Source organism: Ceratotherium simum, chromosome 16, assembly GCF_057802395.1.
Source record: "Ceratotherium simum simum isolate JZ-2026a chromosome 16, ASM5780239v1, whole genome shotgun sequence".
NCBI lineage: Eukaryota > Metazoa > Chordata > Mammalia > Perissodactyla > Rhinocerotidae > Ceratotherium > Ceratotherium simum.
The window spans coordinates 55,778,834-55,792,794 of NC_141915.1; the positions used below are offsets into that span (position 1 = coordinate 55,778,834).

Genomic DNA, 13,961 nt, shown 5'->3' on the forward strand with positions numbered 1-13,961 from the left:
ATGGGCACGAGATGTTAGCCCAGGGCCAGTCTTCCTCAAGAGAAAAGGGGAGGATTGACATCGGATGTTAGCTCAGGGCTAGTCCTCCTCACACACACAAAAAATTCTTCCTTCTTGCTGGTGTTAAGGGGGGAAGGAGAAGGGTTTCTGCAGACTCTACATGTTGGGGAGAGAAAGAAACAAAGAAGAATGTGTCCAAGTCTCTGTACCCTGGGATGCTGGGGACGGACAGGCAATGTCTCAACGCAGGCACGACAAGGAATAAATGCTGCCCTTGGCTGCAGCTTGTGTTGTTAAAACTTTCAGATGTGCATGGATTTGTGTGTGTGTGTATGAGGAAGACTGGCCCTGAGCTAACATCCAATGCCAATCCTCCTCTTTTTGCTGAGGAAGATTGGCCCTGGGCTAACATCGGTTCCCATCTTCCTCTACTTTATACGGTAGGCCGCCACAGCATGGCTTGATAACCGGTGCGTGAGTGCGCGCGGGATCCGAACCTGCGAACCCCAGGCCGCCGAAGCGGAGCGCGCGCACTTAACTGCTACAGACGTGCGTGGATTTTAATAATGGATGTTACAGGTGTGTAACGTTTAAAAATGTGTTTATTCTTTATATTACTTTTCGTACAACAGTTTTAAAGGAATAAAATATTAGGGGGAAGTATCAATTTGGCTGATATAGTTCTTTTCTCTATATTATATATTTATGTGTATATTTATATTTTTATGACTGGATTTGTTCCTCCTGGTTGTACATCGTCTCGTGACGGTGAAGATTTTCAGTGTTTATGTTTCAATATTCATGATTGATGCTAATCTGTTCTCGTTCACTTCCTACACTACTTTTTCCTAAAATTCCTGGATTTTCTGTCAGTTCTGTAGATGTGGACACAATAGCTCGGATGGGAAGGAAATGCCTCCAAATCTGTCTTCACCCGCCATGGTCCACGTGTCCGGGCAGCCCCAGTGCCGGCCTCCCCTCCCCCACTGCTCTTCCCGGTGCGGGCGGCTGGAGGTTGGTCAGTTCGCCTCCCGCGGTAGCGTCTTCCCACCTCCTCGCGGTCGTCTGTGAGCTCCAGAGGGCCTGTCCGCGCGCATCCCCGACACGGCATCCCTCGGTAAAGTTGCGCTCCGCTAAACCGTCCCTTGCAAGACCCGGAGTCTGGCCGTAGACTAGGAGTAGAGAACCTGAAAAAACACGCTACAGGCCCCAGTGGCCTAATGGATAAGGCACTGGCCTCCTAAGCCAGGGATTGTGGGTTCGAGTCCCACCTGGGGTAAAGGTGTACTTTTGGCTCTTTCCCCGCCTCAGGCACGAGAATCCACTCCACCACCTTTCGACCCCATTAAAGACCCCGAGTATTGTGAGGCTCGGGGACCGGGGGCCGAAGACTGAAGGGTTCATCTAACAGTTCCCCAACTTTTGTACAGCTCATAGGCCAAGGCTAGAGAGCAGGACTTGTCCTGGCTTAAGGGTGGCAGAGTGTCCGAGAACGCGAAGGGATGAACAGGGCGCGGGCGACAGTGAGCCCAGAGCAGGGAATACAGGACGCGCGGACTCCCCGATTGCAAACACCAAGCCCTCTCAGCGGCCCGGCAGGAGAAGGCTAGCAGGAGTCCTTGGGTGGCGCCGAGGCGAGGCTTACGGAGCCCCTGGGTCCCCGGGTCCGCCTGTGCGTTCCCGGCGCCAAAAGTTGCTGTAGAGCAGAGCCTGTGCACACACCACCCCAGGTGGGACTCGAACCCACAATCCCTGGCTTAGGAGGCCAGTGCCTTATCCATTAGGCCACTGGGGCGCGATAAAGTAACGGCCCCACGTGGTCCGTGGTAGCGCGTGGTGGCGCGCAGCCGCACGTGCACAGACTTCACGCGGTCCCGCCACGCCGGCTGCCGCACCGCGCACTCCGAGACCAGGTCCAGGTCCAGGTCCCGGGGAGCGAGCTAGACAACCGCCAGGCTACGCAAAATGCTAGCATTCAAGGTGAGGCGATCGAGCAGTGCCCACTGAGACCAAAGGGCGCCCGGCGGCGCGCAGTTCCACAGAAAGGAGCGAACTCCCTGGAAGGCGAGTGCCGAGCGGTCCCAAGGACCGGGGAAAGGGATGAGGAGGGAAGGCAAAGCGAACTGGCAAACGAAGCCCAGCGGGATTGCTGTACCCCGCGCGACCCGCCCGAAAGGAAACCAACCACGAAGAGACTCAAACCCTCAATATCCTGATCGGAAGTTAGACACCTTATCCGTTAGACCATGCAGTTGCGACGCCTAGTGGGCCGAAACGCGCCGCTCAAGTACAGGGCCTTCGCTAGTGGCGGTGCCGGCGACTCGAGTCGGAGAGGACCGCGCGCGCTGGCTCACAGGGTGTGTCACAGGTGTGGCGGGGACAGAGCCGGGGTGCACCCATTGGTGCCAGCGGCAGCGCTTGTGCAGCCATAGATCACTAAATAGGCATCTAGGTGGTGGTGGGTGTGGAAGGAGACCGCGTGGCCTAATGGATAAGGCGTCTGACTTCGGATCAGAAGATTGAGGGTTCGAGTCCCTTCGTGGTCGAAACGTTTTAATTCCGACGAAAAGAGAGAGAGATAGTACACCTGTTCTGCAACCGAATCCCAGAAAATATCCTTGTTTTAGACACAGGGCTCCAGGCCAGCTCCTGACCCTTGCTCCCGTCACCTGAAACTGGGAATTAGGGCTCGTGTCCAGGCGGGTTTTGCACCTGAGAGCTTCCTGGGCTGACGTCATTATGCAGCTCCGCGGCGTCACAGTTCAAGAGGCATGTGATCGGGCGCCGCTTGCACCAAGCCCCAGTGGCCTAATGGATAAGGCACTGGCCTCCTAAGCCAGGGATTGTGGGTTCGAGTCCCATCTGGGGTGAAGTGGTATAATTGCGAAAAGGATTTTTGTGTTATGTATGAGGTGAAAACAAAAACCATAGTGCACATTTTCTCTGTTTAACAGCATTTTTTTATGTGTATGGATGCCTCGGTTGCAATTAATTTGCCCTTCCTTTTTGATCAAGCCCGACTACAGTTTGAAAGGTAAACTGATATGAGGGCAAATGGGGCCTCAGCTTCTTGATGACTCTCTGAGTTGGTATTCACACACCTCATGAAAGTTCTCTGCAAGCTACAAACCGACGTGCAAATGAAGTGAGCGTGTTCTGTGTGTGTCCATCACTATAAAGTTAAAAGCGGGCAAAACTGCAGTCCCCGGCCCCTCCCTGCCCCCCAAACCTCCCACTGGAGACAGGGGCAGTCTGGGTGAAGGTGCTGCCCCGCTCCATGCCCTCAGTCTAGCTGTGGGTTCTGTCTCCATTGAGATGGCACCGACCACCCACTGCCCTGTGCTAGGATGAGGAGGGGTGCTAGGAAGCGTGTGTGTGCACGCGCTCTGGACAGTGAGGGTAATGTTGCCAATCTCTTGTATCAGTCCAAGTCTCGCAGGAAAAAGATGGCACACTCAAACCGGGTGCCCCAAGAGTGTTTAAAAAGAGACATTTATGTACATGTATGGTTTTTGCACTTTCCTGGATATATATATATCCTTTATATATATAATATATAATATATATATTCATATATATATATATCCTTTAATAAAACCTTTAATTTTTTTTAAAACTGTACTATTCTGGCCAGGAATGGGTTTGTTTTGTTTTGTTTTGTTTTTTACCTTGAAGCCCATAGCTGCTGAGGAGCTCCGTGGGCTTCCCAGGTTGAAGGCCTCACACTATGTGGACTTTGGGGATACTGTATTTACTCAGGGAGAGGCTGCATTGTTCAGCAGATTTTTATACGTTCTTAACAAAAAAGTTTGAAAACCACTGTTCCTTATACCTTTGTAAAAGGAACAACAAATAAACTTGAAGTACAGAATCCTCCTCTCCCTTCTGCAGGGTCATCCAGAGTTATTCCTGTGCCCTCTACTCCAAACTACCCACCAAGTTTTATGGGTGCTACTTGAAGCTCTCGCTGGCTCCCAAGCCACCCGCCATGGCTGCAGCATCCTGGCCCTGGCCTGCACCACTGGAGCTAAAAGCACTGCTGCTTTTCTGGGTTTCAGGCTTCCGTTCTCCCTAAAGCCATCCACCTGGCCTTGCCTTCGTGGAGCTTACATTCTAGTGAGAGAGAAGACAGTAAACAAATTAAACTAATAAACCGGATGGTTTCAAAATGAAGCGAGTGATGGGAAACTATTAGTTGAGTAGTCAGAGAAAGCCTCTGGGTGGAGAACAGCAAAAAGATGGTTGGCAATCCTGTCACCTTCAGAGGACTGCTCTAATGTCTTGGCTGATACGCTACCTACCTCATAAGGTGGTTGTGAGGAGTGAAGGAGATGATATGTATGTAAAGTGATTAGAACAATTCCCGGAACATTGTATGTGCTCTTCAAGATCAGTCATGGTCATCCTCATTTACTAACATACTAGTCTGCCCCATTATTCAAGGTTTGTGTGTGATACTCTCCTCGCTAGATGTGAACCCCTGAAGGCTCAAATTTCATCTTACATTTCTTCTCTTTCATTCATAATGAATTCATATTAAGATTATTCTAAATGCCTAGCACAGTGTTAAGCCTGGGAAATATAAATATGACTAAGGTATAGTGCTGGCACTCAACAAAGAATCTTCTAGAATCCTCTAGATCTTCCTAATCTTCTAGGATTAGAAGCAGGAATAGCGAATGCCTGATGGTAAGCGTGGAGTGGGAGGTGCAGTTAGCAATTTGCTATGGCTGTAATGGGGGAAGGAGAACCGTGTACCAAGAGAGAACCCCGGAATAAGGAGATTGCATGTGATCTTGTGCACAGTGGGAATCCAGGGCAGGGTTTTTTTTGTTTTCTTTTGTTTTGTTTTTGTGAGGGAGATCAGCCCTGAGCTAACATCCGTGCTAATCCTCCTCTTTTTTTGCTGAGGAAGACCGGCTCTGAGCTAACATCGATTGCCAATCCTCCTCCTTTTTTTCCCCCAAAGCCCCCCAGTAGATAGTTGTACTTCATAGTTGTACATCCTTCTAGTTGCTGTATGTGGGACACGGCCGGAGCGTGCGCACTTAACCGCTAAGCCACCGGGCCGGCCCTGGGCAGGGTTTTAAGCAGAGGAGTAAAATGACCATATTTGCATTTTGAAAAGATCCGCTTGGCAGCAATGTAAAGAATGGATTGGAGATGGGTGAGAGTCCAGGCAGGGAGACCACTTAGGGAGAGATGTGTGGTTCAGCGAGGAGATTACCAAAGCCTGAACAGAATAGCAGGGACACCAAGAGGAGGAAAGTAAAGATGTTCAGGAAGTACAATCTGTGGGCGGTGGAGCCCAAGATGGTGCCCAGGATTTGGGAGGATGGTGGCACCACGTGCCCTGGGGAAGGAGATAAGCTCAGGGCTGATCCAAGTCCACGATGCCTGCAGGGTCCCCGAGTGCCTGGTTTATTTTTCCCCAAAATCTATCCATTTTTTCATCATAGTTTCTAGTTTCACCTCTGGTGTTATGCTTAGAAAAACTCCCTCACCTGAAGATTATGTAAATATTTACCTACAATTTTTCCTGTTGTTTTTTGTGGGATTTTTAATGTATTTTTGATGAAGATTGGCCCTGAGCTAACATCTGTTGCCAATCTTCCTCGCTGCTTCTTTTTTCTCCCCAAAGCCCCAGTAGATAGTTGTATGTCATAGTTGTACATCCTTATAGTTGCTGTATGTGGGACGCGGCCTCAGCATGGCTTGATGAAGAGGTAGGTAAGTCCACACCAGGATCCAAACCGGCGCGTTGGTGTGTGCCCAGGATCCGAACCCGGGCTGCCAGTAGCAGAGCGCGCACACTTAACTGCTAAGCCACGGGGCCAGCCCCTGCTTTGTATGTTTTAATGCTATTTTTTTCAGTACATCTAAGTTCCAATCATTATTTTTTTCATGTGGATGGTTCCCTTTATTATTTAAGAATTACATTTGACACATTTCATATTTTAGTCTCGAATTCTTTGCTAGATAGTGATATTATAACTGCATTTTTGCCCATACTTTAAACATTGTTTTTATTATGAAAATTTTCATACACAAAAACAAAAATAGTAAATGAACCAACCTAGATTCATCAGTTATCAAGATTTTGTCACATTTCCTCCATTAATCCCTTTTATCCTTTTTTTTTTTTTGGAATATTTTAAAGAAATCCCAGACATCACATCATTTCACCCCTACATATATTTTTTGTGTGTGTGTGAGGAAGATCAGCCCTGAGCTAACATCCACACCAATCCTCCTCTTTCTTTGCTGAGGAAGACTGGCCCTGGGCTAACATCTGTGCCCATCTTCCTCCACTTTATATGGGAGCATGGCTTTATATACACTTTATATACACAGCATGGCTTGACAAGCAGTGGATCAGTGCAGGCCCGGGATCCGAACCCTGGCTGCCAGCAGCAGAGCACATGAATTTAACCGCTACACCATGGGGCTGGCCCCTCTTCCCTCTTACCTTCCCCACACCATTGACTTCTTGAAAAACAAAAGGTCAACTGTCCCACATTTTGGATTTATCTTTACTCCTTCATGGTGTCATTTAATTTGTTCCTCTATCCCCAATATTTCCTCTAAATTGGAACTTACTTTTAAGGCCTTGATTAAATTCAGGTTCAACTTTCTGGCAAGAATCCTTTCAAATGGTGCTGTGTATTTAATATAGTATATCAGAAGGTACAGAATATAGGCTTGCCATCAGGAGGTGACCACCTGATCACTGTCAAGTTCCTCATCAACCTTTCATATAATGGTTTCATCCATTGATGATCTTTGCCTGAATAAACTATTAGGGATTACAAAGTAGTGATTTTTCTGTCATTACTTTTCTTTCCACATTTAACTGGAATACTTTATAAAGAACTTTCTCTCATGAACTAGGTCTTAGTTTACCTTGAAATAGTTGTTTAAAGAGGCAGGATAAATGTGTAATTTTTTTCCCTTTAATGCCAGTTTTTAGAGCAATGAGTTGATTGATACATCTAATCTATCCTTTATAACTATTTTTTTTATAATTTTATTTATTTTTCCCCCAAAGCCCCAGTAGATAGTTGTATGTCATAGTTGCACATCCTTCTAGTTGCTGTATGTGGGACGCAGCCTCAGCATGGCCGGAGAAGCGGTGTGTCGGTGAGCGCCCAGGATCCGAACCCCGGGCCGCCAGCAGCGGAGCGCGAGCACCCAACCACTAAGCCATGGGGCCGGCCCCCTTTACAACTTTTTTTAATGGACAACTTGTAGTTGGATTTTAGGTTGACCTAAATGGAATTTTTGCCTTCTAATAGGGGTCTTACCAATTCATAATCATCCTAAGTATGCTTGGTTCTGTATTTATGCTACTTTTGTTTTTGCTGAATTCTACCTAAGTTTTGCTATCTAGGATGTACTTTTTTTCCCTTCTCTAGGGATATGAAAAGCATCCTATTTTATTAGTGATTATTTTTAATGTAAATCATGCTCTGAGCTGGCCTGGTGGCTTAGCGGTTAAGTGCGCGCACTCCGCTACTGGCGGCCCAGGTTCGGATCCCGGGTGCACACTGACGCACCGCTTCTCCGGCCACGCTAAGGCCGCGTCCCACATACAGCAACCAGAAGGATGTACAACTATGACATACAACTATCTACCGGGGCTTTGGGGAAAAAAAGGAGGAGGATTGGCAATAGATGTTAGCTCAGAGCCGGTCTTCCTCAGCAAAAAGAGGAGGATTAGCACGGATGTTAGGCTGATCTCCCTCACAAAAAAAAAAAAAAAAAAATCAATGCATGCTCAATGCAAAAATTTCAAACAATCCAAGAGGGTGTAAAATTTAAAAGTGCCCCAATCCTGTACAAATGCCTTGGATTGAGAGCGTGTTCTCAGGTGTTCACTGTTGTTTCTTCCAGTAAACCTTCCAAAGGTTCTCCCTCAAATGCTAGGGACTCCTCCCTTTATGTTACAGAACTCTCACAGGACTCATGTTGGTTCTTTCCTTGAACGTGAGTTCTAACCACACTCCAAAAGCAAACTAAATGGTTTTTTCTTAGACGCTCCATGTTTTCACTTGTCTGAATCCTTAGATCGTCAGTGGATGGCTCAGTTCAGTCATTCACAGCCTGGGGGTAGGGAGTGTGTGGTAGTCATTTTTGTTTTGTGCATTAAAGGCCTTCTGGCACAGCTATCACTGAACATCACAGATTATGACTAAAGCAGCTCTCAGTGGAACACACACTGCCCCTCAACTACATTTTACCTTCAACCTAGCCCTTACCCCTACAAATTAGGGGTGATGGTGCCCAGGCTCTCTTCTGCTTATGTGCTTTAAAACTACATTGCTTTCTTAAGCGCTATGAGCCATTGTTGCTCTTCTCGAGTAAAGTCCGTCTGCAATCTTTGGTAGAAATGGCCCAAAATTGTTGGCCTGTGCATGCTACCCTTCCTCTTGTAGGTTTTTCCTACAGGATGTAAGCCATATCAAGTCAGATGCCTTTGCATCTTTAGATCACTTTCTTACCTAGAAACTTCCTGGCTTATTTTATTTGTCATTACAATCCTGATGTTCGTAAATGAGAAAAGGAAAGTCCCAAGATAGTAAATAATTAGTCTAAAACCAGCAATTAAATGGTCAAGGGAGTAAGTGGTAGGCATACCAGGTCCTCTGACTTCAAGGGCAACAGAACCCTGTCCACCACCTCACCTTACTTTAAACCACCTGTATTTCCTGGCATTGCTCAGGAGTCCTGCTAACTATAATAAATAGTAGGAATTTTTAAAAAGAAATGATGGAATTAAAATAATTTTCTACATTCAAATACAAAGCTATAACCGGTTTTGTGACAAAATTTCCTTTTAAACCACATTTATGCTGAAGAGCTGAAGCACAGAAAAGTAGATCCCTGCTGCTACTCACCCTGCTGTTACACCTGCAATTTGCACCATCTGTTCTTGTGACTTACTAATGGAGAAGGGAGCACTTCCTAGGAACCAGTGGTTTGAAAGCAGAGAGGAAGTTCAAGGGAATCAGTAGATAATCATTCCTCTTTACCATATTCCAGTGAAATACACTGTCATCAGCCCTACTGTTATTTGTTAAGATTTCAGCAGCCCTGGGGGCTCAGTAATTGACTCTGCATACCCTAACCATTAGACAACTGGACCAGCACACACCTGTAGGCTCACCTTTCCAACAAAAACCCCACTTCCAGTGAGGTTACCTCAGAGTTGTAATCTCAACCACAAAGGAGCAGACACACACAGCACTATATAATTATTTTTAATGTCCAGAGTTTATAATATGAGGGCCACAGCTTTCTCCCCAACTCAAGTTTACAAATTCTCGATTGGCTTGTGAGGCCAATAAGGATACTTCTTCTTGTCTAATTTCGTTTCTGGGAAGACTTCATTCAAGTCCTCAATGGTCATCTGATCAAATGGAATTATGTTCTTCATCTTCTCCAGCTGGAAAGAGGGGAAATGTGTTAAGGTAAGGTAAATAGGGCCACAGACATGCAAGAAGGAATCCAAGGCAGGTTACTGCCACTAGGTGAAGACGTGTGACCGCAAAAAGAGAGAAAACATATTACTGGCAAAGGCCAAGGCTCATCCTTACCTCTTTCTGGTATTCCTCAATCCTGGCCTTTGACAGAGACACAAACTCAGCACAATTTTTCACCTTTAAGAGAAGGGAGAAATTCTGTTTTGAAACCAAGTTGTACTGTCCTGACCCTGACGCTCCCAAGGTATGACAAGTCCCAGAGCCCACTCTTGCTTTCCCACTTTATGTGGAGAATATGTGGCTGCCCTGACTACTAGGGGGAGTTTGCTCTGGGAGGCAAACTACAGCTTTTCCTAAAGGCACAAAGAAGCCCATATAGGAGGACCGGCTTATGATGGCAGGACCAAGGTTCTTCAGCGAGTTACTCACCTAGGCAACCTACAAAATGGCTGTGTTTCATAAGGGCCAGTTACTGAATGGTCAGGACAAGCCAACTGACTGCCTAGCCAGACTCCTCTTTGGTGGAGCTACCTGGGTTCCAACATTTGGCCTTCAGTACTTTCAAGCAAATAGTTAGGTATTTGAGCACTACCGTGGATAATTTTCCTACTCCATTCCAACTCCTTAATTGTTTTTTAACACCCTTGTTGAGGTATAACTGACATACAATAAAATGCACATATTTAAAGAGTACCACTTGAGGGCCGGCCCCGTGGCTTAGCGGTTAGGTGCACGCGCTCCACTGCTGGCGGCCCTGGTTCAGATCCCAGGCGCGCACCGACGCACCGCTTCTCTGGCCACGCTGAGGCCGCGTCCCACATATAGCAACTAGAAGGATGTGGAGCTATGACATACAATATCTACTGGGGCTTTGGGGGAAAAAATAAATAAATAAATAAATAAATAAATAAAATTAAAAAAAAAAAATTTAAAGAGTACCACTTGATAAGTTTTGATCTATGTATCCATGTGTGAAACCACCCCCACAATCAAGACAGTGAACAAATGTATCAGCCCCCTCCCTCCCATTCCCAGGCAACTATTGATGTGCTGTCACCATGGATTAGTTGCATTTTCTAGAGTTTTATTTTATTGCTCCTTTAAATTCACTCTACCTTAACCTAACTAAGAAATATAGAGCCATCAGGAATTAAGAGAATTTTAGAATAAATAAGAGTCTCAACTACTTACATCTTCTTTTTCTTCAGCATCCACTAGGACAGTATATTTATCCTCTGGCACAGGAATCTTCAGGGCATTAAACTACAAACATAGGGACAGTGAGTTGTCGTTAATATACCGAGGAGACCAAAGAAAGGGCTCAAGGCTGCTAATCCTTATAGAGCACATGAAAACACATTCTCCAATCCAAGAGAAAACCGGTATGCTTCTAGAGTGTTGTAGTGGAAAGAATACTAGACTGGAAACAGGAGCTCCAGTTTCTTCTCAGCCCTGTTACTAACTGGAGACCCTGGACAATTCTTTATTACAATCAGCCTCAGTTTCTTCACCTGAAAAGAACAGTTGGACTTGATGGCCTTGAACCTTGGAGTTCTAAAGAAATTCTGATTTCTCTTTTAAGTGAAACCCTAGGGACTGACTGGCGGAAGTACTGTTTGCATGATGGAGATGGCCTCCTCAGGAGCCTGCTTAGTGGTATGGCCCCAGCACTTAGCACAGCACCTGGCACAGAGCAGGCCCTCGATAAGCATCTGTTCAATGAATAAGCAAACTATGTACTGAGGTTTAATGTGTAAATATCAGAAGAGGATAGGTGGATGAGAAATTACAGCTATAAGGGACACTAAAAAAGAGCTGAGAAAGGAGGAAAATGGTGAAAGGGTAGAAAAGATATTAGTCTGTTCCAAAGGGGGACAGGTGGGAGGCTAAAAAATAATTCAGGCAGAGTTGGGCGGAAACATTTAACTCTGGCTCCCTGATCAAGGCTATACTGTACTGTTTCTTTTGACAAGAAACCCGCTGAATGAAGAGACTCTGAATTCTCTGCACGTATTTACCATTTCTATCTACTACTGCAAGACCTTTGGCCACACCCATCTCTCCTGAGCCTCCTCTGGGATCTGAGTGTTAACACCAGCCTTCTTTCCTGTCACCTTGCATGTGTAATTTTCTACCATCCTGCTGCCCAGCCACAAGCCACGTTACAACAAACCAGTGCTTTTAGTCGCCTGAAGTCTCACCTTCTTCTCAAAGTCGTCTACCAAGCCGGCCTTCGCGACGTTGGCCTTGTAGTATGCCCAGTCAATAGCAGGTGGAGTCTCAGGTAGAGTAGCCAACCTGCTCACAGGGAAAAGCAAGTTAAGACTGTTCCATGAGCAACAGAAAATTTACACAGTAATTTCCCTGTTCCTTATTCCAATGGCTTGGAGCTACCATCACACTTTTCCCTAGGAGAGAGATCAGAAGAATGCAAAAAATTTGCTTTCATTTGGAAAATGCATGGATTTCTTTATACTTTCCATCAGAAGGACTTCAGAAATTCATATGTAATTCCAAAGCACTGTTTTGCTTCCTGTTCAATGGCAAGTTACGAGGCTCCCTCTCAGAAAGGTACGGACCTGGAGGTGAGGGTCTCATTCCAGGATTTCAGGGAGTTAGCAATGGCCTTCTGGTTTCGGGGTATGATCTCCCCAAAGGCTACCCAGTCAATGGCTTTTAGAGCAAGTTTTCGCCCAGCCATCTTGAGATCCTAAAAAATAAAATACGTCAGATCAAAACACAGCTCCTGGAAAGAATCCTCTAAAGGGCATTTTAGAAACATGCAAGTCTTTAAGAAACAGATCAGCATCCTCTGAGCGCTCGGTGGGTAAATTTATCAACTAAAGGAATTAGGATTACTAAATCAGAAAAGGAGGACAGTTTAGCTTTTCAAATTCAAGTCGTGCAACCTGGCATAGAAATATATTCTTTCCCCTAGATGGTCCTCCCACTATGCCCCATATCCTCACGCATCCTTGCGAGCCCAGTGCCCTACTGTTTTCTCTCCATGTGCCTTGGGAAATATTGCTCAAGTAATATTCATGCATTGCATACAATGCATGAATACATACAATAGATATACTTCCATTCTGATTGTGTTTTATTCAATGATTCTCCAGTGCACAGAACATGACACATACCCAAGTTTCAACAAGGCTTAGTTAAATAGAGCAAAGTCTAGGCCAGAATTTCCTCATCTGAAAAATGGGGATAATATCAGCCCTGCTTACCTCAGAAAGCTGTTAAAAGTATCAACTGAAATTGTGCCCATCAATTTTCTCCACAGTCTTATACAAACTTAAGGGGCTCTCTATCCCCTCCCTAGCAGAGCGGTAATACACCTGCACCTTCTTATTTATGTCTGATTATCCCCTGCAGCACTAGCACATACCCTGAGTATACTAGCAATACCTTAAAAGAAGTGTTCAACTCATATGTGAATGTGAGAGACGGAAACTGATTACAGCCATTTTTTTAACCAAAACAGAATATGGAACATAGTCAACTTAAACGAAATATGATCAGTGTCAGACATTAAGAGAAAGACTGAAATGTTAAAGGTCTTTACAAGCTATGGGGTGGATCACAAGGGAGGTGGAAGAAATCTTCCCTAGGATCTTAAAAAGAAACTTGCCAACAGCTGCCCCTTCTTTTCTTTCCCTCTCAGGGCAGCTATGTTTCCCGATGTGGCGGCGAGAGCAGATGACTTCTAAAGACGCCACAGAAATAAACGCCCTTACAGAGACTTTTCCAAGCCCCAGTAGCAGGCAGACTTCACAAATGAAGGGATTTTTGTCTTTTATTTACTGGTGAGTTCCCAGGGCCTAGAACAGGCCATGTACACAGGAGGTGCTCCGTGAATATTTGTTGAACGGGTAAGTGAACCCTGCACTTGACAAGCTCTGAACGCGCCACACGCTCGAATGCTGGGCCCTCGGGAGCGAGGGCAGAGCGCAGCCTCCAGCCCGCTGAGTGTCCCTCAGCAAGGTAATGCTATCTCCGGGTAACGCTTCTCCAGCCCCCAAACCGGACTACCGAAGTCGTCCGCGCTGGGGGCGGCCTGAACAAGACAAGGTGTGTGGAGACGCCTAAGTCAGCGGCGGCCGGGTCACAGCCGAGCCCCTGGGAGCTCGCGCGCTGGGGACGGGAGAAGAAGGGAGCGGGAAGCAAAGCGGCAGCAGCTACACCCGGGCGCTCTGCCAGCGAGGCACCAGCAGGGCCCAGCGGCCTCGGCAGGAGGTGCGACAAGGGTCGGCACGAACTTTGCAGGCGGCAGAGCAGAGGAACCCACAGGGACGCGGGTCCAACACCCTAAACCCCACTCACCTTCACCGACCGCGAAGGCCCACAGTCCACAGCAGGAAGTAACGGAAGTGGGTCACCGGAAGGCCTCCTCTCAGCCAACCCTAAAGCCAAAGGGGCGGGCCTTGCTTCGCAGGTTAGCCAGTAGAGACGAAAGCTGGTTCCGGAAGTCCCACC

The 13,961-nt window shown here is 46.6% G+C and overlaps 1 protein-coding gene and 4 non-coding genes across 5 annotated transcripts; 3 read left to right on the forward strand and 2 right to left on the reverse strand.

The window, feature by feature from the left end:
* Positions 1 to 1,206: 1,206 nt before the first annotated feature.
* On the forward strand, positions 1,207 to 1,279 carry TRNAR-CCU (transfer RNA arginine (anticodon CCU)). The gene has a single exon. It is a non-coding gene; the product is annotated as a tRNA-Arg (tRNA).
* A 443-nt stretch (positions 1,280 to 1,722) lies between these two features.
* Positions 1,723 to 1,795, reverse strand: TRNAR-CCU (transfer RNA arginine (anticodon CCU)). Its single transcript has one exon. It is a non-coding gene; the product is annotated as a tRNA-Arg (tRNA).
* Positions 1,796 to 2,473: 678 nt separating this feature from the next.
* Positions 2,474 to 2,546, forward strand: TRNAR-UCG (transfer RNA arginine (anticodon UCG)). Its single transcript has one exon. It is a non-coding gene; the product is annotated as a tRNA-Arg (tRNA).
* A 251-nt stretch (positions 2,547 to 2,797) lies between these two features.
* On the forward strand, positions 2,798 to 2,870 carry TRNAR-CCU (transfer RNA arginine (anticodon CCU)). The gene has a single exon. It is a non-coding gene; the product is annotated as a tRNA-Arg (tRNA).
* Positions 2,871 to 9,244: 6,374 nt separating this feature from the next.
* Positions 9,245 to 13,878, reverse strand: ATP5PD (ATP synthase peripheral stalk subunit d). Its single transcript, XM_004432738.3, has 6 exons — positions 13,809 to 13,878; positions 12,062 to 12,192; positions 11,684 to 11,780; positions 10,674 to 10,745; positions 9,597 to 9,659; positions 9,245 to 9,445 (listed from the first exon to the last, which is right to left on the reverse strand). Exons 2-6 carry the CDS (start codon positions 12,181 to 12,183, stop codon positions 9,314 to 9,316), a joined length of 486 nt encoding a protein of 161 aa, XP_004432795.1. The 5' UTR covers positions 12,184 to 12,192; positions 13,809 to 13,878; the 3' UTR covers positions 9,245 to 9,313.
* Positions 13,879 to 13,961: the final 83 nt, after the last annotated feature.